Genomic DNA, 23,960 nt, shown 5'->3' on the forward strand with positions numbered 1-23,960 from the left:
GGCCCTGCGAAAGAGATTGATTCCGCCGAAGCAACGAGGAAGCTCACTTATGCGTCTTCTTGTGGACGTAGACACGCATTATCTTATCTTTTGGCGTCGTTAGGTCAAAATGAGGTGACGTTGAACGATATTAACAGAACTAATTAAAAAATAATTACTAAGAAGAGAGATGAAACCAAGAAAAGTTAGTACTATCGACGTATTCATTATTCAATTACCTCGTTATGCAGTGACGCAAATATCGACATTCATTGAAGTAGCTAGGTGAGTTTTTCGATAATGTCCCACGCCCACCAAAACATTCATAGTACGAAGATATACGAATCTACATATGTGTAACCATCTCTTTAATAATTATAAATTCGTATATCTTCGTACTGAATATTGAAGTGATTAATTCTATCAGTTTCTTGTAAATGTCTAAAGACTATAAACAAGTGGTACTATGATGTTTCAAATGTAGACAAACTTCAAGTCCGCAAAAAGAAAGAAAGAGTCAACAATATACAATCTGAATATCAGATAAAAAAAAGTAGACAAACCTCAAGTACTCAGTCTCAACAATATACAGTCTGAATATCTGATAACGATGTATGATTACTAATTTACAGCCCATTCCGATCTTATTCTTAAACCAGCTAAGATATGTAGAAACCAGCTAAGATATGTAGAAACTTCTCTAACGTAGATTGGATGTATCATCTGCAATTACAAGTAACGCGATGACAAATGCGAAATCCACATATGGATTAACTCTCACTTTGAAGCTGTAATTCCCTATTATAAGTCCTCCCCATGAGAAATCATGAACCACCTATAGAATTCAAGCTCACATTAATAATATGATTATAGTGTCGATTATAATGGGTGCAAAAGGTAGCTAGTTAGATAAATAAGCTGAATAAATTTAAAGCGTGACATAATCAACTAATTCTCGAATAAAACTCTTTTTCAGTTTGATCTACAGATTAGTCTCAGCAAGAAGTTAAGAATAGCTAGTGACGTACCTCAGCAAGAAGAGTATTATGAATTGGTTCAAAGAGTTTGAAAGAAGAACCAATGTAACGACCATAAGTTTGAAAATCTGGCTCGATAGTACTACTAATGTCCGTGGAAGGTTGTTGTGTCGGCAAAGAGACATCAAGTGATGTTCTGAAGGATAATAGATTTGGTTCCCTTACTGAGAAAAGAAGATCCTCGGATTCTGTGCTTTCTCCTTTGTACACTTCCCATTTGTATCTCATTGTTACAATACCCTGAAACATTATATATCTCTTCTATTAAACAAATAAACTCTTTTTTCTTTAAATTGTGATTTCCTGTAATGTAGTCAGTTGGTCGTGTGATGGAATCATGAAAACGACCTTTTCTGAAGATAAAGCATATTATGTTGTTAGACACCTAAACATATCTACGTAGATAATGTATTACTCTCTTTAGGATGTCAGATTAAATTTCAGTTAGTAGTTACATTCAACTATTGAATATCTAAGTATTTTGTTATTGCTGATGTAGTTAATCTGCCCACCGACTAATAGGATGTGTTTTGTCAAATATTAGGTGCTTATATTACATTACGTTTGAAATCAATTCAAGAATAATATAAACTGAAATTTAGAAGAAAAAGAGTTGGCAAGAAAATTTGGTTTTATTAGGCCATTTAACCTTTCAGCCGGTCTAATGACATCTACCCATTTTCTAAAAGATCACTTTTAGGCATTACTTTCAGACTTATATTTAGAGGCACGTCTTCCATAAAGTGTCCGATGTTAACCGCAACCAATTACACCGTATGGGCAATACGGATGAAGATGTTGCTTAAGGTTCATAAGGTGTGGGAAGTGGTCGAGCAAGAATCAACCAACGACGACAAGAATGATATGGCGTCGGCGCTCTTGTTTCAATCTATCTCGGAGAGCATGATCCTACAAGTGGGAGGACTTGATACCGCAAAGAAGGTATGGGAAGCGATCAAAACTCGCCATGTGGGAGCTGATAGGGTGAGAGAGGCACGACTTCAAACCCTCATGACTGAGTTCGAGCGACTAAAGATGAAAGAAACTGATAAGATCGATGACTTTGTGGGCAAACTATCGGAGATATCATCGAAGTCAGCTGCACTGGGAGAGAGTATGGAGAGTATGGAGTATGAAAAAAATTCCTGCAAGGCTTACCACGCAAGAAGTATATTCATATAGTTGCTTCTCTTGAACAACTATTGGATTTAAACACCACAGGTTTTGAAGACGTTGTCTGTCGCTTGAAAGCATACGAGGAACGAATTTCTGCGGAAGAAGAAGAGGATACACAAGAAAGCCAGAGCAAGCTTATGTATAGCAATACAGAGACACAAACTTACCGCGGTACAGAGTATAGAGGACGTGGTCGAGGTGGTCAATACTACGGCAGAGGAAGAGGACGCGGTAGGTCTTATTGGGAAAATAGAGATGCCTCCAGGATCACATGTTACCGATGTGATAAAGTGGGACACTTTGCTGCTACATGTCCAGATAGACTACTCAAGCTACAAGAAACAACTGAAAGCAAGGACGGAGATGATACTCATGAAGCCGATGGGCTTATGATGCATGAAATTGTCTATCTCAACGAGCGAAACGTAAAGCCCAAGGAGTTTGATTCCAGTACTGATGGTGACAGAATATGGTACTTAGACAACGGAGCGAGTAACCATATAACTGGAAATAGAAGCTATTTTATGAAGATTGATGAAACAATCACTGGAAAAGTTCGTTTCGGAGATGATTCGAGAATAGACATTAAGGGAAAGGGTACTGTGTTGTTTGTAAGCCAAGATGGAAGAAGAAAGATCCTTGCTGACGTCTACTTTATTCCAGAGTTGAAGAGTAATATTATAAGTCTCAGACAAGCTACATAATCGGGATGTGATGTAAGAATGAGAGAAGATTACCTTACTCTACATGATAAGGATGGAAATTTGATCGCGAAGGCACCAAGGTCCAGGAACAGATTATATAAAGTTATAATGGAGATAGAAGAACGCAAGTGCTTGCAAATTGAGATTAAGAATGATTACTCGCGGTGGCATGCACGCTTAGGACATCTTGGAGCCGAAGCAATGAAGTCAATGGTAGGGAAGGAGCTCATCACCGGTTTTCCCAAGATCAAAGTCGAGAAGGAGACTTGCGATTCTTGCTTACGTGCAAAGCAAACAAGACAGTCGTTTCCAGCGTCTACCACCTATCGTGCATCTTCTGTTCTAGAACTCGTGCACGGTGATTTATGTGGACCGATAACACCACCCACCGCAGGAAGAAGCAGGTACATATTTGTGCTCATAGATGATCACTCACGCTATATGTGGTCTATTTTGTTGAAAGAAAAAGGAGAAGCATTCGACAAGTTTAGAAAATTCAAAGCAATAGTTGAGTATGAGACCGGTAAAAGCATAAAGACGTTAAGATCAGACAGGGGAGGAGAATTTACAAGCTCTGAGTTTAAAGGCTTCTGCGAAGTGTCGGGTATACAACGTCACTTAACTGCTCCGTACACACCGCAGCAAAACGGAGTAGTAGAGAGACGAAATAGAACCTTGTTAGAGATGACAAGGAGTATTTTGACACACATGGAAGTACCAAACTACTTATGGGGAGAGGCTGTTCGACACTCAACCTATTTGATCAACCGAATTGCGACCAAGACTTTGGCTTCTTCAACCCCGTATGAAGCCTTTAGAGGAAGAAAACCAAACATCAACCATCTACGAGTATTCGGCTGTACTGCGCATGCTAAGGTAGAGACAGGGAACTTGAAGAAATTGGATCATAGGTCTCGTCCAGTTGTATATCTTGGAACCGAGCCCGGCTCTAAAGCATACAGGTTATTCGATCCCACGGTACAAAGAATAGTCGTCAGCAGAGACGTTGTTTTTGAGGAAAGCAAAACATGGGAATGGAATAAGAGTGGTCGAGATATAACAGAGAAACCAGGATCATTGGAAGTGGTACTTGGAGATCATGAAAAGCAAGAGAATGAAGGAGATAATAATACAGACAGCAACGTCCCCGAGAACCAAGACGCAGCCGAAGAAGATAACAACGAGACTACAGATGAAGAAACTGAAGAGTTTCAACCGAAAGGTCAGCCAGAATCAGTAAGAAGCCAGCTTACCTAGATGACTACATCTATCTCGCCGAAGTGGAAGGAGAACGTCTCCTACTCCTTTTAAATGAAGAGCCATGGGATTTTGAAAGCGCAAGGGGGGAGAAAGTATGGCGTGATGCATGTAAAGAAGAGATCAAATCAATTGTGAAAAACAAAACTTGGGATCTTGTTGATCCACCACCAGGAGCTAAACCTATTGGTTTAAAATGGATATTTAAGATTAAGAGGAACGCAGATGGGAGCATAAACAAGTACAAATCAAGACTGGTGGCTAAAGGATATATTCAACGGTACGGTATTGATTTCGAGGAAGTGTTCGCGCCCGTGGCACGCATTGAAACCGTCAGGTTTATCATTGCACTAGCTGCTTCACGAGGATGGGAGATTCACCACTTAGATGTCAAGACCGCGTTCCTTAATGGAGATCTAAAAGAAGTAGTATTTGTAAGCCAACCCGAAGGCTTCGAAGTTAAAGGTCAGGAGCATAAGGTATACAAACTCAATAAAGCCCTATATGGTCTAAGACAAGCCCCAAGAGCTTGGAATGAGAAGCTAAACAAGGTTCTTGAGAAGTTAAGCTTCAATCGGTGCTCGAAAGAACCTTCCTTGTACCGCAAGCAACAGGAAAATCGCCTTCTCCTAGTTGCCGTATACGTTGACAATCTACTGGTTGCAGGCTCCGACCAAGACATGATAAGTGAGTTCAAAAAGGAGATGTCAAGTAACTTTGAGATGAGTGATCTCGGGTTATTAACTTACTACCTAGGAATTGAGGTTTGCCAAGAGAAAGGAAAAATAACTTTGTGTCAGTCAAGATATGCAAATAAAATCTTGACTGAAACAGGTATGTTCGAGTGTAATGCTACACAAACACCGATGGAGTTCGGTTTAAAGGTCTCGAAGGATGAAGAAGAAGAGAGTATTGACAAAAAGGATTATAAGCGAAAGATTGGATGTCTTCGCTATTTACTTCACACGCGCCCAGACCTTGCGTTCTGTGTAGGACTACTCAGCAGGTACATGCACAATCCCAAAAGATCCCATGGAGCCGCGTTAAAGCACGTTCTGAGGTATCTTAAAGGATCAACGACACTAGGCCTCGTATACAAGCAAGCGACTACAATGGAGATCCAAGGCTTTAGTTATTCAAGCCATAATATTGATGATGATGATGGTAGGAGTACTACAGGCCACATCTTTTACTTGAATGATTGTCCTATCACTTGGTGTTCTCAAAAACAAGAGACATTAGCACTATCATCTTGTGAAGCTGAGTTTATGGCTGCAACTGAAGCTGCAAAACAAGCCATATGGCTTCAAGATTTGCTCGAAGAGGTTACGGGTTAACCAAGGCAAAAGATAGTGGTACGGCTTGATAACAAATCGGCTATTGCCCTCACCAAGAATCCGGTCTTCCACGGTCGGAGTAAACATATACACAAGCGCTATCACTTCATTCGAGAATGCATCGAGAACGAGCAAGTTGACGTCCAACATGTGCCAGGAGCAGAACAAAAGGCAGACATGTTAACTAAAGCTTTGGGAAGAATCAAGTTCAAGGAAATGAAGGATCTTGTTGGAGTTCTAGATATTGAAGAAGTTAACTTTAAGTTTAAGGGGGAGAATGTTGGAGATAAACATAAAGATAGCTTAGGAGTTAAGTTACACCAATCCTAATGAGTATAGGATTGGAGAAAAAGAAATATGTATTCCTAATGAGTTTAGGAAATATAGTCTCTATATAAAGAGTTGCAAAAGTGTTGCATACCTTTGTGAGAGTTTCAGAGATTGTGTGTTTTGTGTGCTTAAGCTTTGAGTGATTCTTAAGCTAATAAAGAAGAGTTTCTTTATATCGAGTTCATACAATTTTTAGACTTATATTACCATCAAAAAGAGGTTGTCTAAGCATTTTGTTAAGTCATTCATCAAAATCGAACCAATTATATATACACACAACATGACGCATGTGATGAGGTACAATTACACGGTTTTGTGGAAATAGATATGGAGTTAATTAAGTAATGATGTGTGTTTGTGTAAGTTACCTTGGTGCGCATGGAGAGAAGAGAAAGACCTGTGGCGTCACGGAGGACACGTTTACGGCGGATGTTCCATGTACCACCGTCGATGGTGAAGATGAGATTGTCCGATAGATCGAAGACGTCAAAACGATCCCTTTTGAGGCTCTCACGCCGCCTTCTCACCACTAACTCCGTCGTGTACGGATTACAAAACATCTCTCCCACAACACTCACCATAATTATTCAAACAAAATGTCAATATTCTCTTGAACAAGTCTGTGTCTGATACAAGAAAACTAAGATGGATTCGTATATCAAAGGGATAGCACTCTCTTTGATCTTTCAATAATTTTTTATTTATTAAGTAAATAAAGAAAATAAAAGTAGAGTTTACTTGACGCGGTTCTTAGATTGCTTGTAGAAGGAAACAATGATTATTCATTTATTCTCTTTGTTGAAGTACTTATTCAGGGCTTATAAATGTGACACGAAGAGGGAAAATGTATTTAAATTAGTTTTCTAATAAGCTTCTTGATCATGTCCATATCCATCTGTTCATAGCCAGTTTTCTTCATTGACTAAAATAATAATATGCTCTTTTATTTTAGTTCTTAAATTGTGACGTCAAACTGTCTTCACAAGATTAACTTCATCAGCAAATCAGTTGCCTACATGATACGTTGTTGATGAACGTGTATGGTTTAGTCAATTATTTCTGCTAAGAAAGCTGGTTTAACCAACTCGTCCGGTTCCATTACAGGGTCAATAATGGCCTTAAAATATGGGGCCATTAATAGCTGAAGCCCAACAAGCTGTTTAAGTACGCAGACAATTACGCAGAGTCTGTCATCATCGTGAGGCCCTGAAACGTAAACAACGTAAACAACACTAAAGAGGCATCTAGTTACTACGTAAATGTTGCTAAAAAAAAAAGTTACTACGTAAATATACGAAAGTGGACACTTGATGTTACATGCACATTTGTAACCTGGACCAGGTTACGGGCTTACGGCTAATGAATCTCTCTTCACGCTATTAAGATACAACGAAGAAAACGCTTCCCTTCCCACCTTTCCTTTTTGGCTTTGCAAAGAAAAGAGGGTAATTCTCTAGAATATTTTTTTTTTTAGTTTTTGTCACAAAAATAATCAATAAATAAATTGATCAAAATAATCATTTTTCATTTTCAAAATTTTAATTTTAATTTTATTTTTAAAATTTTGAAACCCTATTTTCAAAATCCCATCTCTTAGTTCTAAACCCTAAATCTAGATTAGTTAACCCTAAAATATAAATGTATTTTTACTATTTAATAAAAAAAAATTTGATCATTTTTCCATTGAAAACTATTTTTGCGACAAAAACTTAAAAAGAGTTATCCTAAACAATTTTTTAAGAAAAGAACTTATATTCTTTTTTTTCTTCTTTTACTTATTTTACAAAGAAAAAATGTCTAACTAGGACTAGGTTCCGGCTAACCAGTGCCGGCCCTGACCTAAAACTGGAGAAGCACCAGCTTTAGGCGCCAAACTGAATTATATATTTATGGGCATCACAATGACCAAAACTTTCATGTGCCCTAGTGGTTGTGTACCTCTTACCTGGTTTAAAGTTGACAGGTTCAAATCTCTTGGGGCGCCAAATTTGGTTTTTGCTTTAGGCAATATTATAGACTGCGCCGGGCCTGCGGCTAACCATAGACGTTAAATTAAATAAAACTGTTTGTAAATAATGGAGCTTTTGCATTATATTACGAAATGTAACTGGGAATTTCGGTGATAGATAATTTTGTTTTGGTCAAACATCTGACTTGGTTAGAAAGCTTTATATGTTGATAAGTTAAGAATCTACTATTCTTAAAAATGTTCAATTTTACCTTTTATAGAATACTAGGGTTTCCGCCCGTGCTATGCACGGTTCAGTCTATTGTTTTTAAACTTTGTTTGATTATCGTTTTCAATCAAACTAAATTATTACTTTTATCAAATATTCTATGAACACTGGCACAAAATATTAGAAGTGCATGTATTCAAACAAAGCTGTTGAAAGCTGTACAACAATAACTATGAAATTATTTTAAAATGGATACATGTTTGCAATACTTATAATTTACATACATTATTGTTGATGTTAAAATAATATATATACACACCAAACTATAAAATATAGTTTACAATATTTACATATATTATTCTGATATAGATTTTTTAAAAATAGTTAGCAATACTATATCTGATCCATTACATTTTTTTGTTGATGATTTCAGAATAGAAAATACTAAATTTAACATACTATGAATTTGAAAATATTTTGCATTTAATACTTTTATTTTTAATTTTTTTATTATTTACACTTTGAAATAATGATTTTATTTTTTCATTTTAATTGCCTAACATTTTTCTTAAAAAGCACACAATTAAATAAAATTAGCCCAGATTACTTATTTTGCTAGTTTGGATTTTTAAGATTAAATTTCATAAACTTAGTTTCTTTTAATTAAAAAGAAAGGTGCTTTCTTGAATTATTTTAAGGCTTTCAAGAAAATTATTGGTTTTAGCTAAAAATATTTTTAATGTTCTTAGATAGTTGTTAAACCTGATGAAAATTTCCAAAATTAATCACAGAAAAATCTAAACAATATTGTTGATTTATCACAGGATTGGCTAAGAAACTTTTACAACCTTAAATGGTCAAGCAATAATTTAAACCATTAATGTAATTAAGTGTCAAAAGTGATCCAAGATGTAATCTATACTAAAAAAGTACTTAAAACTGTTTCATGATGTAATATTCTCTTAAATATTAAGCCCCTGATTTTCTTAAGGACTGTAAAATAGATAAAATATTTTCACATAAATGGTTAAAACGTTTCTGCATTTACCTTCTTAATCCATTCGTTGATGCTTCTTCAAAATCAGTATCAGCTTTGATGCTTCTTCTGAAACTCGTACATGTCTGCAGCAAATTAAAAGAATTTGAAAATTATACAATAGAAATATTTATGCTATATTTTTTACTTTGATTTTGCAGCATAAATTTCATATGAACTCCTTATACACTTCCATTAATACATGTAAATTTTGGAAGCTCTGCAACAAAATCAAGGTTAAATTAATTTCTCCAAAATCACTGTACCAATATCAATTTCTTCTCTACACGATTTTAAACTCGATCTTCACAATCCATGATGCTTTGAAATAGGTTTAAAGACGAATGTATTACGCCATATCAATCAAAAAAATTGTTGAGAATGAACATTTAACTATTAATCCAGACAATGAAGAATAAAAGTTTCAAATTGATTCAGAAAAGAGTTGCAAAGAAACCTGGTTAAGATCAAAACTGAAAGCTTAGGAGAGAAAATGATTAGTTGTTTTGCTTTGTTGAACAACTGGACATTGTAAAAGAAACGTTTTAATGAATCTCAAGAAGAAAATGGTTGAAGAACTGATTTAAAGTTCATTTATTTTTTGTCATAATTAAAAAAAACAGTTTAGATGAAAGAGGCTGAGATCGTGGTCTTGAGAGAAACAAATTAGAAACTGATGATACAATTTAATTTGAGAATTACTGTATTAATGATGCTTTTAATTAGAATTTTAATTAATTTTGAAGCACAAGCCTTGTGGCAAATTTTGATTGGCCGTGTGACTTGTGCTTTAGTATACAAGAGATCTTGCGTAATAGATTCTTTACAAAAATGAATATTTTTTTGCTAAAGAAAATCAATATTTGCTAAATCTGTTGAATTTATGAAAATATTAACAATGAAATTTTTTTAAAACACATATTTCCAACTAATATTAAAATGACCATTTTTTATATTTAAAGCTACTTTAAGTCCAACTAAAATGTGTATTTTTTTAGTCAAAGATATGTTTAATCTACTAATAACTTGAACTTTTCTTTTGTCATTATTAAATTAGATTAAATACCCCCTTGGAGGCTTGGACTCTTTGTTAACTACAGTAAGCATTCAATTACTTACTCGTATCGCGTGCGTGTTTTCCATGGTGTGCATTAAGCCACGTGTCAATTACTTGGTACATCTACGGTCCAGCTAGTGAGTGACAAGTCACCAGTCCCATAAAACAACAAAATATCAGAATTATCCAGAAAAGTTTATAAATACCCCCTCGACCCCCTCCGGTCTCTCAGAGATTTGATTTTGATTTTGATTTAAGCTTAAAAAAACGTAAGAAAGAAGGCGAAGAACTCCGAAGAAGACGATATAACAAATCAATCACAAGGAAATGCCATCGGACGAATCGAATTCCGGAGTTATCAAATCCCAATCGGTACGTTGATTTATCGATTACTCTTTCTTCCTTTTCCTGGGATTTTTAGCTGATTCCGCGATCTCACGATCAATGCCTATTTTCTAGGGTTTGGGTTGATGATTTTAGGGGTTTAGATTTTCTTGTTGTGTTGATTGGTATGCGGAATATTTCTGAGAGAAAATCGGGAATTTTTAATAATTTTCGCTAAAAAAAGGAAAACTTGGGGAGCAAGGAAAACAAACTTGGTGACCAAGTACTTTTATTTGCCTTTATAAACCCCCTTCGATTTGATAATTTTCCTGTTTTCTTGATTCGTTTACTTATAAAGTTCTTATCTTTGAGTCTTTTAGAGCGAGAGAGAGAGAGAGAGTTTACAAAGCCCTAAATCTTTTTTGATCTCTTGTAGATGTCTGTTAATGAACAAACCGGAACCGATACATCATCAAAGAAGAGGAAATCTAGGGCACGAGCAGACGGCAAGACGGTGGCTGATAGGCTAAAGCAATGGAAAGATCACAACGAAGGAGAGGAGAACAAACCGAGAGGGAAAGTTCACGCGAAAGGCTCCAAGAAAGGTTGTATGAAAGGCAAAGGAGGACCGGAGAATACTAAGTGTAGTTACAGAGGAGTTAGACAAAGGGTTTGGGGTAAATGGGTTGCTGAGATTAGGGAACCTAATAGAGTGAGTCGCCTTTGGCTTGGGACTTTCCCTACGGCTGAAGAAGCTGCTTGTGCTTATGATGAAGCGGCTAAGGTTATGTACGGTCCCTCGGCTAGGCTTAACTTCCCTGGCTCTGAGGTTGCCACCACGTCGAGTCAGTCTGAGGTGTGTACGGTGGAGGATAAGGCGGTGATTGGTGGTGATGTTTGTGTGAAGCAAGAGGATGGTGATTGTGAGTCTAGAGCAGTTAGTCAGATTGTAGATGTTAAGGAAAGCTGTGGTGATAGTAGGCTGCAGGACAGTTGTGTGGATGAACGTCGAGATGTTGTGAATAGCAGGCTGAGTTCTTACTTGCTGGATGAGTTTGAGTTGGATTATCAGAGCAAGCTAACGAAGGAGTTGGAGGAACCGAAGGAAGAAGAAGATGAAGTGATACAGCCGGAGCCGGAGCTTACTGTTGCGGATTATGGTTGGCCTAATGATATGCAAAGCAGTGTTGCGGATTATGGTTGGCCTAGTGATATTCAAAACGAGCTGGGTTTTTGGGATCAGGATGATCTTTTTGATGTTGATGAACTCCTTGGTGATCTGGATGTAGACCTGCTAACCGGTACTGATCCATCCCAAAACCAGAACCAAGAGCAGGTACACCCTGGTGGTAATGATTCACATCCTTTTCTGCTGGAGCCACAAAATGATATTTGCCAAAACCAAGAGCAGGTACAGCCTGGTGGTGATGATTCACATCCTTTTCAGCTGGAGCCACGCGATGATCCTTGCCAAAACCAAAACCATGTACAGACCGGTGGTGATGATTCACATCCTCTTGAGCTGGAACCACACGATGGTCATGAGTTCTTTGACTTGAGTTTCCTGGATCTTTGAGAGTTCAGAGGCGATGAATGGGTTTGCGAGACTGCAATAGAATCTCTGTATTTGATCAATGCATTAGCAACAAGAGATGGGTGTTATTGATCTGGTTTCAAAATGAAAAAGTATAATAACTTCCTCGTCTTTACTCTTTTCCTTGGATCAATGGGTGTTGAATCTCATCTATAGAGTTTACTATAAGATAACAGATAGTGTTGCATACTTTTGCAATTATAGATCTAAAACAAAAACCAGGCAAGCACCAGTTTGTGCGTCTTTCCTATAGCCAGCCTGAGAGTTGTGTAATGTTCAGTACTAGATTCCTATAAAGCTATACAAACTCTTCTTTTAAGCTAGTTTCTATATGACTTCTTGTAAAAGCTTAAGAAGTTACCGACTTGTAATGAGTATGGGACATGGTAAGCATCTTCGCTCTCCATCTCAACGACTCTTCTTCTCATCCTTGAATGAACTTTCCCTTCAAATAATAACAAATTCAAGAAAAAATCAAACCACTAGTATTGGAGTATACGTACATGTATTTTAGAAACAATGTAAATGTTTGAGCAAAGTTTTTGATTTCACGAGTAGTAGTAATATGCAAAATTTTCATCTTGGTGTAGTCTTTCCTCACAATCGGATCTGATACTCTGTGAACAGTAGCGTTATTATCACAGGGAAACAGATGAACGGTAAATCCTAAAAAGTTAAAACCCTAGAGATCATTCTTACAAACGAGACTGCACTTTCCTTTATGCTTACTCAACTACGTGCCGTTTTGACAAATTGAAACGACATGGCGTTTGTACAAATATTATTTTTTCTTTCCTTTTCATTTTTGGAAACACAAAACAAATCGAATCTCTTTTATTAGAACAGAAAGAACTGAAATTTTTTTATTTGAAGTTTAAATTTTAAAAATCTAACTTTATTTTCAAATCATTTTTAATGCATGTAGATACTTAAGATACCTAAAAAAATATATAAAAAACAAATTAAACATAAGATAAAATATACAAGATCTTCACTTTAAAACCTCACTAAAATCTAAAGCAGAACCAAAACTAGAGAAAATGAAATGACCGATTCCCTTTCATACTCATGATTCTCAAGTATAGAGAACACTTTATTGAAATAACCAAAAAGCTTAAACGAAAGAAAAAATTATTCTCACACACACTTTTTGTCTTTTTATTTACTCAATTAGACATTTTGTGGTGGACACACACTTTATGTGCGGTGAAAGAGTAATGTATCCTTCATCCATCTTTATCTCTCTCGTTACTTCAAGACGAGAGGAAGATGGAGGTTATGGTGATTACTCGAGAGGAAGATGTAGTGGTGGATACAGTAGAGGTGGAAGACGGAGATGGAGGTTATGGTGATTATGAATACGGTGGTGATATGGTTACTTGAAAAGAGGAAGATACATAAGAAGTGGAAGTCATGGAAATGGTAGATACGAAAGTGAAAGTTATGGTAGAAAAGAAAAAAAAACTGATAAAAAAATTAGGAAAAATAATAAAATTTTATCCTTTTCTAACTACAAGCAATTTGCATTAAATCAGTTAGGGGCAAATATGTTAAAAAAACACCTCGATTTCATCGTGTGCACCAAGTAAGATGTGTCTAATTGTATAGTAAAAGAGAGAAAAATGTTCTTTTGTGTAACTCACTCTAAACCAAATAGCCATATGTTGAAAGTTTTTTCTACACGAGAACGAAAATCTTATTGAAATATCCAAAACCACAAACTTGAATGAAACAACACTTTCAGTACATGTTATCGTTATCCAAAGCATCAGCCTTTGCCACTCTCTCATCCCATGTTTCTGTCTCATCCATCTAGTTATATTCACTACCTCATGGTCATGACCATACGGAATTGTAGCGTACTTGAATATGGCAAAAAGTAGAACGGTTGCATAGCCACATATTATGATCATGATTTTCTTCGTTAAATGATCAATCTTATCTTTCTTTACTACATCATCAAAATTCACTGCTTCAATCTTGGATGAAACCATTACTCTTTGGTTGCTCAAAAATGTCACATATTATCCAAAATTAGACGTCATGACTCATATTTACAAATTTAAAAATAATAGTAATTTTATTATATAAGTACTGTTTATAAAAAAAAAAATATTATAAAATTTATATAAAAATAGAAACATGATTCATAGTGAGTTTAAAGAAAATGAAACATAAAATATATTCAGCTATCACAAACATAATTTATATTTAATTTTTATGAATGTTATGTAACTGTCATAGGCTATGGTTCCTGGTTCTGAAGCGGTTATATTTGTGATAGCTGAATATATTTTATGTTTCGGTTTTACAAGCCTATAAATTAACTAAATAAAAAAAAATGCATACATGTGTCATAAAATAGTTGTAGAGTAAACATATTATTTTTCATAACGGACTAAAAAACTTACTAAACCATATTTTGATTTTTTTTAAAAAATTGTTTTTAAAGGATGTAGATATATGATATAACCTGAAAAACATTAAAAAGGACTAATTAAGCACAAGATAAAATACAGCATGTATTATAATATATTTAAGAACGAATAGAAATCAAATGTACTATTTCATTTTATAAAATTATTAATTGATTATAAAATATTTAATTTATAAATATATGCAAATAACACCTGAATTATGAATTACATGCATGTATTCATTAAACTAATTTATACAAATATATTAAATAAGTTAAATAAAATATGAAAATGCATACTTATGTCATCATATACTTCTAGAAAATAAGTGAAGTTTATACTAATTATTATTAATGTAAAAATAACTTATTTTTTAAAGATATTAAAATTTGCATAATTCATTGAAGAAAAAAATTAAAAATGTAACTTGATTTTCAAATTATTTTCAACGCATGCAGATATATGAGATACCTGGATATATAAGAAAACCAATTAACCATAAGATCAAATATTATTTCATATATTTTTATATAAAAAAGTGTTAAAATATTATATATAAAACGAAAAATACAAAAAAAAAATTGGTTGTAGAAGATTTTTGGTTTGTGAATGAGAGAAATGAAGTATTTTATTTTTATAGGCAATAAATTAAAAAAAGCTACACATGCATTGACCATCTGGCCATCGCCAACCCACCTTCCTTCTTTACATGCAAGATAATTACTTAACACACAAAATAATATGCATACTAGAATAAGACATGCGCCTTGCGCGGGATGAGATAAATTTAAAAATAATATATTTAAAATACTTAATTGTATTTTGCATGGTTAGTATAATATAATGTGAAGTATATATAATTGAACGGTATATATTCAATCAAATTGAAATAGAATGCAATGTCTTAATTATGTAGTATATATTCAATCAAATTGAAATAGAATGCAATGTCTTAATTATGTAGTGGATTTTATTTCATGGACATTAATTCATAATTCATAGACTTGTGGGACCATATTTGGTGGACCTTACGTATATTAGAATTACTAAAAGAGAAATTCCTTTAGATAGCTCTTTTAGTTTATTTTCATAAAAATAGACCCTAAAAAAAGAACCAAAATAGGGTTTATTGAAGGGTAATATGCATTTATACCATTAGGGTTAACTAATCTAAGACTTAGGGCTTAGATTTAAGGGGTTGGGTTTTGGAGATGAGTTTCGAGGAATATGTCCATTAGATCCATTTTTTAAAAAACACACATGAATCAATGTTGTGACATCTGTTTTAATATATAAGACTAGATCTCGATCCGCGCAACCGCGCGGATTTTTGTTTTTATTTTTTTATATAAATATTTTGTTTTCAATTCTAAATTGGTATATATTATAATATATATGTGTCAATCAATTTTTAAAACATAATAAGTTTACTGTATATTTTTTTCATTGAATAGATTGTTTCAAACTTTCATATGTATTTGTATCTTATTATATATATATATTTTCGGATTATTATTTTATTATTAAAATCGTAACTATATATATAAAGATTAGTAAAATATTTTTTATTGTCATATTCAAAGATATAGTAATATTTCACAAATTTTGAAAGGTTTTTAAAAATTAAACTTTTCGCTTCATAGATTTATATTATCGAGTAAATAATTAAACATTTAGTTTTTGTTTGATTTTTAAAATAAACTATATAGTTTAAAATTTGTTTTCATTGGTTTAAGGTAGTAAAGATTAATCATTGTTAGATAATATGATTTTTGTTATTTAAAAAAAATCTTTATAATTTTAAAAGTTAATATCGACAAATATTTAAAAATTTACCATATAGAGGTATAGTATTATAACATTAAATTATATCTATTTAATTTATACTATCTATAAATTCAATGGATCATCTATTGTTTAAATCTAATTATTGATAGCCCAATAAAATTTTTTGGTAAGCCCAAAATTTAAATGATAAGATTAGAGATTAAATGTAACATGACTTTCTAGGAATAGATCCATTAGGTTTTTTTTTTAAAAAAATCACACATGAATCAAAGTTGTGACTTCTGTTTTAATACATAAGAAGGGATAATTAATCTACATAATTAATTTATTTAGTATACTAGGGCCAAGCCCCGCGCAAGCGCGGGGTTATTGTGTATGCAGTTGTTGCTCAGTCTTACTTAGTGTTAGCGTTGTTAGTAGTGTTGTTATTACACTTGTGTTGGTGCGTGAAGTTATTTGGCAAAGCAGAGGGTCGGAGGTGGTGGAATTAGCACGGAGGCAGCTGTTTGTTGTTGATTACGTGTAGGACGCTTTGTGAACGAAGACCACTTGATACATATGTATATTTTTTTGTATTTAGTTGTCTGCATCCTAGTTCCCACCGAATAGGAACATATGATGTGTGTTTGTGTCAATTTTTCTGCGTTTTTTGTTTTGTTTCGGTGGCTATTGGGTTTTATTTTGTTTCTTTGTTATGGGGTTCAATTTCAATATATCGAACTATTAATACATTGTTTTGTGGGCTATTTTGGGCCTTAATAGATTGTTCAGCAACGTTATTTATTTAGAAGGTTGTGGTTGCCAATTCATATGTTTAGGTTGTTTTTACACTCTGAGTGGTTTTGGATCGTTCAGCGATTTTCTATTCTATCGTATAAGTATTAACTATTGACGTAAATAATATCAACAAAGTTGATAAATTTATTAACCGGCAGTATAAAAACAATGTTTGAGTTTAAGGCTTTACTATGGAGACTTGCAGGAAATAAGTCTGGTCCTTTAAATTTAAACCACAAGAGGACTTACCTTATGAATTTAGTTCGATGCTGCGATTCATTAATCTTTGGGTCTAAAATAAAAATAAAAAATAAAATAAAATACATTGAGTCGAACTTAATTTAGGTATTAACACTATTAAAGTCAACAAACTTTCTTGAGCAACAATTGCGTCCTAAGGCGTACTCTCTGAAATAACCCAACATGAGACTGTTTTCATTTTCGAGGTTGTTGCATGTTTTTAACGTCGATGCCATGTAACTTCTGAACATGTTCTCATGCATGAAGCAAAAGACATGCTTATTTTCACGAAATGCAAAGACCCGTCAACGTTCCTCTTTATTTAAAAACCAAGTAACTCTTCTCCTGGTGGGAGATAGTTTGCAGATAATTAAAGACAACCAAAGTTGAAAGTAGGAAAAACATACGAAAATGGTTATTTCATTGACACATAAGCTAAGTGGGGATGACGGTTTGATGGACATGAAACAATCACTCACATGGGCTTTTGCGGCTCTTTTCTTTGTTTTCAAAGCTTGGCATTGTTTCATCAACTTCTTCGGCTCTCCTGGGCACATGAACCGTGTAGCTAACAGATGCTGCTGGTAGTACAGATTGGGGATCCACGTCTAGAGTTTTGTTGCTGCTGGCAGTCTGAAACACAGTTGTACATGTGTGTTATTTTAGATCACCCGGAAGGATAAGTTAATAAAAACGTAAAATACCCCACCTCTAGCTGAGTGCTGAGTAAGACATCTTGACTGATTGCAGAAACTGTTAAGGTACGGTGGAAAGAGTCTGTTACCTTGTCGTTAGACTTGGAGAGGTACGTGTGAAGATCTCCTATTGTCACAAGTTCTTTATTTTTTTATTTCTTTGCAACATGTAGGAAAATCTTCGTTGCTGCGCCTCCCAAGCTACATGCAGCACATATGTTGTACAAAGATCAACAATCACAAATTTTAAATATGCGTTATACTCAAGACAGTAGGGTAAGGAAGAGTTGAGTATGTAAGCTTTGTTTAAGAAATGATGTGGAAATTTCGGGTGTCTAATTTTGTGTGAGACTTGACTGACCTGCTTGTGAACTCCTTGATGGGTGGAATGGTGGTCTCAAATTAAAATTTGGTGGCTGGTATGGAGTTCAAGTAGAGGTCACCTTCAGAACGGGTGTTTCTTAGATGATCTTATTCTATTAAATATATGCATGAAAATACTATATTCAGCAGAAATTGATTAGCATCAACATGTTTCTTGCGAAAAATAGATGATTATCCCCAAATATTTTTTTGGATTGACCGTGGTGACCACCATGACAAACTGTTTTATATTGTCTGAGTTCATAAGACCCCTAAAGGGGCCGCAACATCGTCACAAAGCAAGTACACGACCACCGTACTGGTGTATAAGATTATATAAGGTTTCTTAAAGCAAGAGCAAATGGATAAAAACATGAGAACTATGTAAAAGCGAGCTTACGGGTCAATGAGAAAACATACCATAAGTCGCGTCGTTGTTGAGGCCTTTTTGAGGTCGGTGCCTAGCAGAAAACGTTCTTGGTCAAACATCTAAAAGTTAACAAATGGAATTAAGAATCAGTAGCTAATATGAATGTATGGCGTTGGAGAAATTTGACTTGAGAAGGATATATAAAACTATACAGGGAGTTCTAAGTTTGTGTTTGCAAGAGCCTGGAGATGGTCGAGCTTTTGTACATCGTCCAACTTCAAACCTATCACCTATCAACTTTGACGATCGCCCCAGTTCGTAAAGATTGTCGATACTGATTGGCACAACCAAACCTGAATTCTGCTCAGTTAGACAGAAGTGTTAAATCCGTAGATCAATAATTTTAGTTTATATGAAACATGGAAGGAAGAAATCATTCATGTTAGACTGAAGACGGAGATACCTTTTATTCTAGCAAAAAGAGGGTGATTTCCATAAATTCACCATTTTTATTGATGTTACACGAATCCCAGTAGTGGAGGAGACGACGAACAACGAACTTGAGAAGACCGACAAAGGCGGAGAGCGTTGAAGGTGGTGGGGAGGACGGCGATAGCATCAGAGACAGACATGCTCAACAATTGAAAAAAAAACAGTGCCCAATTGAAGAAATCAATTAGAGGTTGGACTCCTGGATCTAGCATGACCTATATATAGCGAGACCGTTCGTATCAGTTATGAGAAGCTACCGTTTTTGATGGTGTGCGTAAAGAGGGGGAGATGAAGAGATAAAAGGAGACTAAGAGTTCTATGGATTTGATTGGAGAAGTTTAGATAGCAACGTTGTGTATTGGAGGTGAAGCGCAGGATTGAGAAAACCCTAAGTCTTAGTCGAAGACGAAGAGCTGACGACTTGCAGGCTTTTTAAGCCAGTTTTATGGTTTATTAAGACAGTTTAGGCTTTAATCAAATCTATAAACTGATGCAAACAACGAAAGCCCAAATGAATCACAGATTATTAAAACAATGGGACACGTGGCAGCTTGTCCTTGTACTATTTACTTAGGTGGCAAGAGGAGCTTTCTTTATATTAATAGATAGATAGTTACTTTTTTGGTTCGTATTTAAAAGTGAATGTCAATTAAATGCGTCCTATCTGCATGTCCATCTCTGCGCACATTCAAACCCTACGTGTCTTTTGACATACCAAGAACTGCGTGGCTTTAAATTCCAAAGCATACCTTAACTAGAGAACAAGAAACGACACCAATGCTAAAAAAAATTGTAAAATGGCAAATGTTTCAGCTTCCTCACCGATCAATCCACACTTTCTTCAGCCTCTTCTTCCCGGATTCCACAGCCACATTGTAATCTCTCTTTTTTTTTTCTCTATGTGTCTCTCAATATACATTAAATCGTTTTGTTAGAACTCTCTCTTGGTTTCTTTTCTTGCAGAACATTCCCATAGCGTTCTACTCAAAGCATATAGAGGGAACAACCAACGACAGCAATGCAAATGCGACGGTAAAGCTGAGATCAGACGCTTCTGATGTAACCTGGGAAGTGAAGATGGACGGTCGTAGACTCACCCAAGGCTGGGAAAAGTTCGCCACCGGTCATGCTTTCAAAGTGGGAGACATAGTCATTTTCAGACATGATGGAGATTTGTTGTTCCATGTCACACCCAGTGGCGGATGCAGAATCATATTTAGATAGGGACACAACATTTTATTTCATTACGTTTCATTGTAGGATTATAAAAAATTTCTTAAATTAAAAGTAACTACCGAAGGAAAATAAAAACTAGTTGGGGGCACGTGACCTCATTCCTCATCACTTGCGTCCGCCACTCACACCTTTTGGGCCTAGTTGCTGTGAGATTCAATACAATGATGATGGTGATGGTACAAGCTCAAGTACTTTGAACTCAGTTTAATATTGTTTATTTCCAAGATTCTGTTTATATTCTCATTTCAAAGTTGAAACAGACTCAGATTCTGAGAAGTATCAACAACAACACACAAGAGAAACAAGATATTCATCAGACAACTCTTGTCTTGTAGCTCGTGTCACCGAGTCAAATCTAATAAACGATGCACTGGTGAGTGGTGAAAGAATGTGTAACGACCCGATTCGGCTAACCGGTTTGGAATTTATTTCAGTTTTAATTAAATTTTCGATTTAAATTATAATTCGTTTTCATTCAGATTTACTTTATTAAAAAATTTGATATTTTATTCGTTATTATGATTCGATTTAGTTTGATATTTTACCAGAAGTAACACTCCATTCTCAAGAGAGGATGAGTTGGGTGTTGCAAAATGATTATGCATTTGATTTAACATCTCCTTAAAAACCAAATCATAAACTAACTACTTTTAAAAAAAAAACTTTGCAGTTTCTTCCAGGACACTTTTGAAGGTCTAACGGTTTCGTGAATCGTGAATGTGAGATCATACTGATGAATGAAGATGGGAAACCATGGACATTGTTTCTGAAATACTACGACACAAGTGGTCATGTTTACATCAGACGCGGCTGGAGAAGTTTCTATCAAGCTAACCGAAAAAGAGCCAAGGATGTTTTGACTTTCAAGCTTGTGAAAACGGGTACAAAACCTGTTCTCCAATTGCGTGCGTACTCAGTGTACAACCGACGTTCTTCTTCATCGTCTTCAATAAGCCAAGACAGATTCGTGACACTAACTCTCCGACCATACAACCTCAAGAACTCTAAACTGGTAAGTATTCATTAATCGTTTTTAACATTTTATCAGAGTTGTTTTACTGTTTTGGTGTGCATATGGCAGTGTCTACCGGTGCTATTTGTTAAGGCGAATGGTATCAAGAACGCAAGGGAGATAACTCTTATTGACAGATACGGTGTAAAAAGGACAACGAGTCTTAAACCTGATGACAAGTATGGAAGAGTGAGATTGGGTAAAGAGTGTATAAAGTTCTGTGAAGTAAAATCCTTGTAACCATTAATGGAAGGAGGATCGGTGAACAATAGATACCTGAGTGCCGTCACTGCATAGAATATTAGGAGATCTTGGTGATTACGAGATCACCTAAAATATATTTCCATGTAACTATTAGGAAAGTTAGCATTAATGTATAAGTTAGACTTCATATTCTATTATGTAAGGAACTTGCTAGACAAGTTATGTATTTGTATAAATAAGCCTATTTGCTAAGTTAATAAGATGAGAGAAACTATTATACTACTTAGGTTTTCTCCAAACTTGACAAATGTTGTGGCACTCACCGCGCCGTCCCTGAGGAAACGAGACGATGCTGGTGACTTTCCCCCAGGTGGCCACAGAAGATTGAGTGATATGGAGAGGCCAAAGAGCGGCGAGAGTAGAGTCATTACATACCATATTCCTCTGCATACAATCACTTCTCTTCTATTCATTTCAGTCTTCTCCACATATATATCTACTTTCTTCTCTTTTTTTTTTTTCTTTATCCTAGCCCTTGTTATACATGTATATATATATATAGTAAAAGGCCGTGGGGAGGTAGGAACTGATTAGGGTTATTGAAGGTTTTAGATGATGCAGTACTATATCACTACAAGAAAATCTGTCATTAGCCACAAATTAGCTGCAAAATTTTTTTTGGCTATAATTATTAAGTCATAAATAGCCAAAAAATAACAGCAATTTTCAAAACCCCAAAAATCCGTAGCTATTTTGCAGAAATTTGTTGCTAAATAGCTACAAATTTAATGTTGTGGCTATTCGAAGAAAACAAGCTACAAATAACTGCAATTGGTGTTGTAGAAATGTCTATCCACTATTAGCCACAAAAACAATCGTAGAAATATATAGAAACAATGTATTTTGTGGCTATTTGTATAAAATTTAAACCCTAATCTCACCCTAAACCTCATGTTTTCAATATTTATCATAAACACTATAAATACAAGAACAAATAATGTGACAAAAAGAAATGTAACACTAATAATAATTTAAACAAAATTAAAATTTATAATTTTTATCTCCAATTCTAAACCCCATACTCCAAACATCAATATATATATATATATATATATATATATAATTTTAGTCTTAAATCATAAAATATAAAGATTAGATCTAAATTGTTAAATATAAACAAAAAATAAAATGTAGAACACTTATAACAAGTTTCAAAGATAATAACTAGTTGGATTTTATAACACTCATGCTCATTTATAATTTTCAAGTATATGTTTCAAACTTTAATATCCCAAACTTTAAACCTAAACTCCAAACCCTGTCTCCAAACTGAATATCAAATATTAGTCTTAAACCCTGTATGCTTCCTAAGTAAAAGTGTTTGGATTTCATATTATGTAAAAGTACGAAAGTAACTACAAACTTTTAACTCCCGGGCAAAAAATTTCATCAAAATATTTCCCGGGTAAACCAATTACAGGAACGCGGTTTAATTCACAGCCACCCAAATTTTCATTAAAAAAAAGTGTAAACCTAATATCTTCTCTTCCTCACCGTGCGTTCTCTTCTTCCCTCTCCCACTAGATCTGTCTTATCTCTTCCTCTCTCTTGCTCGATTTGTCTTCTCATCCTTAGCTGATCTTATAGTCTCAATGATCGTATATGAACTCAAATAAGTATAAAACTCAATAATAAAAATAACTCACTTATTATTCTCTTAAATAAAACTCACTTATTATTCTCTTAAATAAAACTCACTTAAAAACCTTAAGTCTCGCACAATCACAGAACTCATAAGTTATGCAACATGCATCTCCTTATATATAAATCAAATTTACTAAACTCATTAGAAAACACATATTTCATTTTTCCTAATCCTAAACTCATTAGGATAACTTATTTGGATATTTCCTAATCTTTTAAATCATAACTCGGTAGAATTATAAGTTAACTTATTTCTCAAGTTTTCTCTTTCTTTCAAGCTTAATCTAACATTCTCCCCCTTAAGCTTGAACTCCATTTTCGATAAGTCTTCAACACCTCTCATCTCTTTGAACTTCAATCTTTCAAGTGCTCTCGTCAAGATGTCGGTTCTCTCTTCTTTCCCGAGTATACCCCGATGTAACTCTCCACGCCATATACCCACGTTTGTGGCTTCATTCCCTGTTATCAATGTAGCTTCACATGATGATAACGCAACAGTCTCTTGTTTGATCGGACACCTCATAATTAGACTTCCATCAACATAAAAGATATTTCCTTCCACGTTCTTACCATCCTCAGGGTCAACTCTATGTCCACTCTTTCTTTCTCCAACAATTGGTATATGAGAAGTTGCATGTAACTTTATTACAGTTT

At 34.7% G+C, this 23,960-nt stretch overlaps 2 protein-coding genes and 1 pseudogene across 2 annotated transcripts; 2 read left to right on the forward strand and 1 right to left on the reverse strand.

Moving 5' to 3' along the window:
- Nucleotides 1-460: 460 nt before the first annotated feature.
- LOC106385753 (protein LURP-one-related 9) lies at nucleotides 461-7,191 on the reverse strand. The gene is made up of 3 exons (XM_013825657.3): nucleotides 6,189-7,191; nucleotides 1,008-1,256; nucleotides 461-814 (listed from the first exon to the last, which is right to left on the reverse strand). Exons 1-3 carry the CDS (start codon nucleotides 6,399-6,401, stop codon nucleotides 680-682), a joined length of 597 nt encoding a protein of 198 aa, XP_013681111.1. The 5' UTR covers nucleotides 6,402-7,191; the 3' UTR covers nucleotides 461-679.
- A 3,074-nt stretch (nucleotides 7,192-10,265) lies between these two features.
- Nucleotides 10,266-12,197, forward strand: LOC106389104 (dehydration-responsive element-binding protein 2B). The gene is made up of 2 exons (XM_048751708.1): nucleotides 10,266-10,462; nucleotides 10,851-12,197. Exons 1-2 carry the CDS (start codon nucleotides 10,418-10,420, stop codon nucleotides 11,988-11,990), a joined length of 1,185 nt encoding a protein of 394 aa, XP_048607665.1. The 5' UTR covers nucleotides 10,266-10,417; the 3' UTR covers nucleotides 11,991-12,197.
- A 1,080-nt stretch (nucleotides 12,198-13,277) lies between these two features.
- On the forward strand, nucleotides 13,278-21,770 carry LOC106386709 (annotated as a pseudogene).
- Nucleotides 21,771-23,960: the final 2,190 nt, after the last annotated feature.

The sequence above is a fragment of the Brassica napus genome, chromosome C3 (genome assembly GCF_020379485.1).
Source record: "Brassica napus cultivar Da-Ae chromosome C3, Da-Ae, whole genome shotgun sequence".
In the NCBI taxonomy this organism is placed as follows: domain Eukaryota; kingdom Viridiplantae; phylum Streptophyta; class Magnoliopsida; order Brassicales; family Brassicaceae; genus Brassica; species Brassica napus.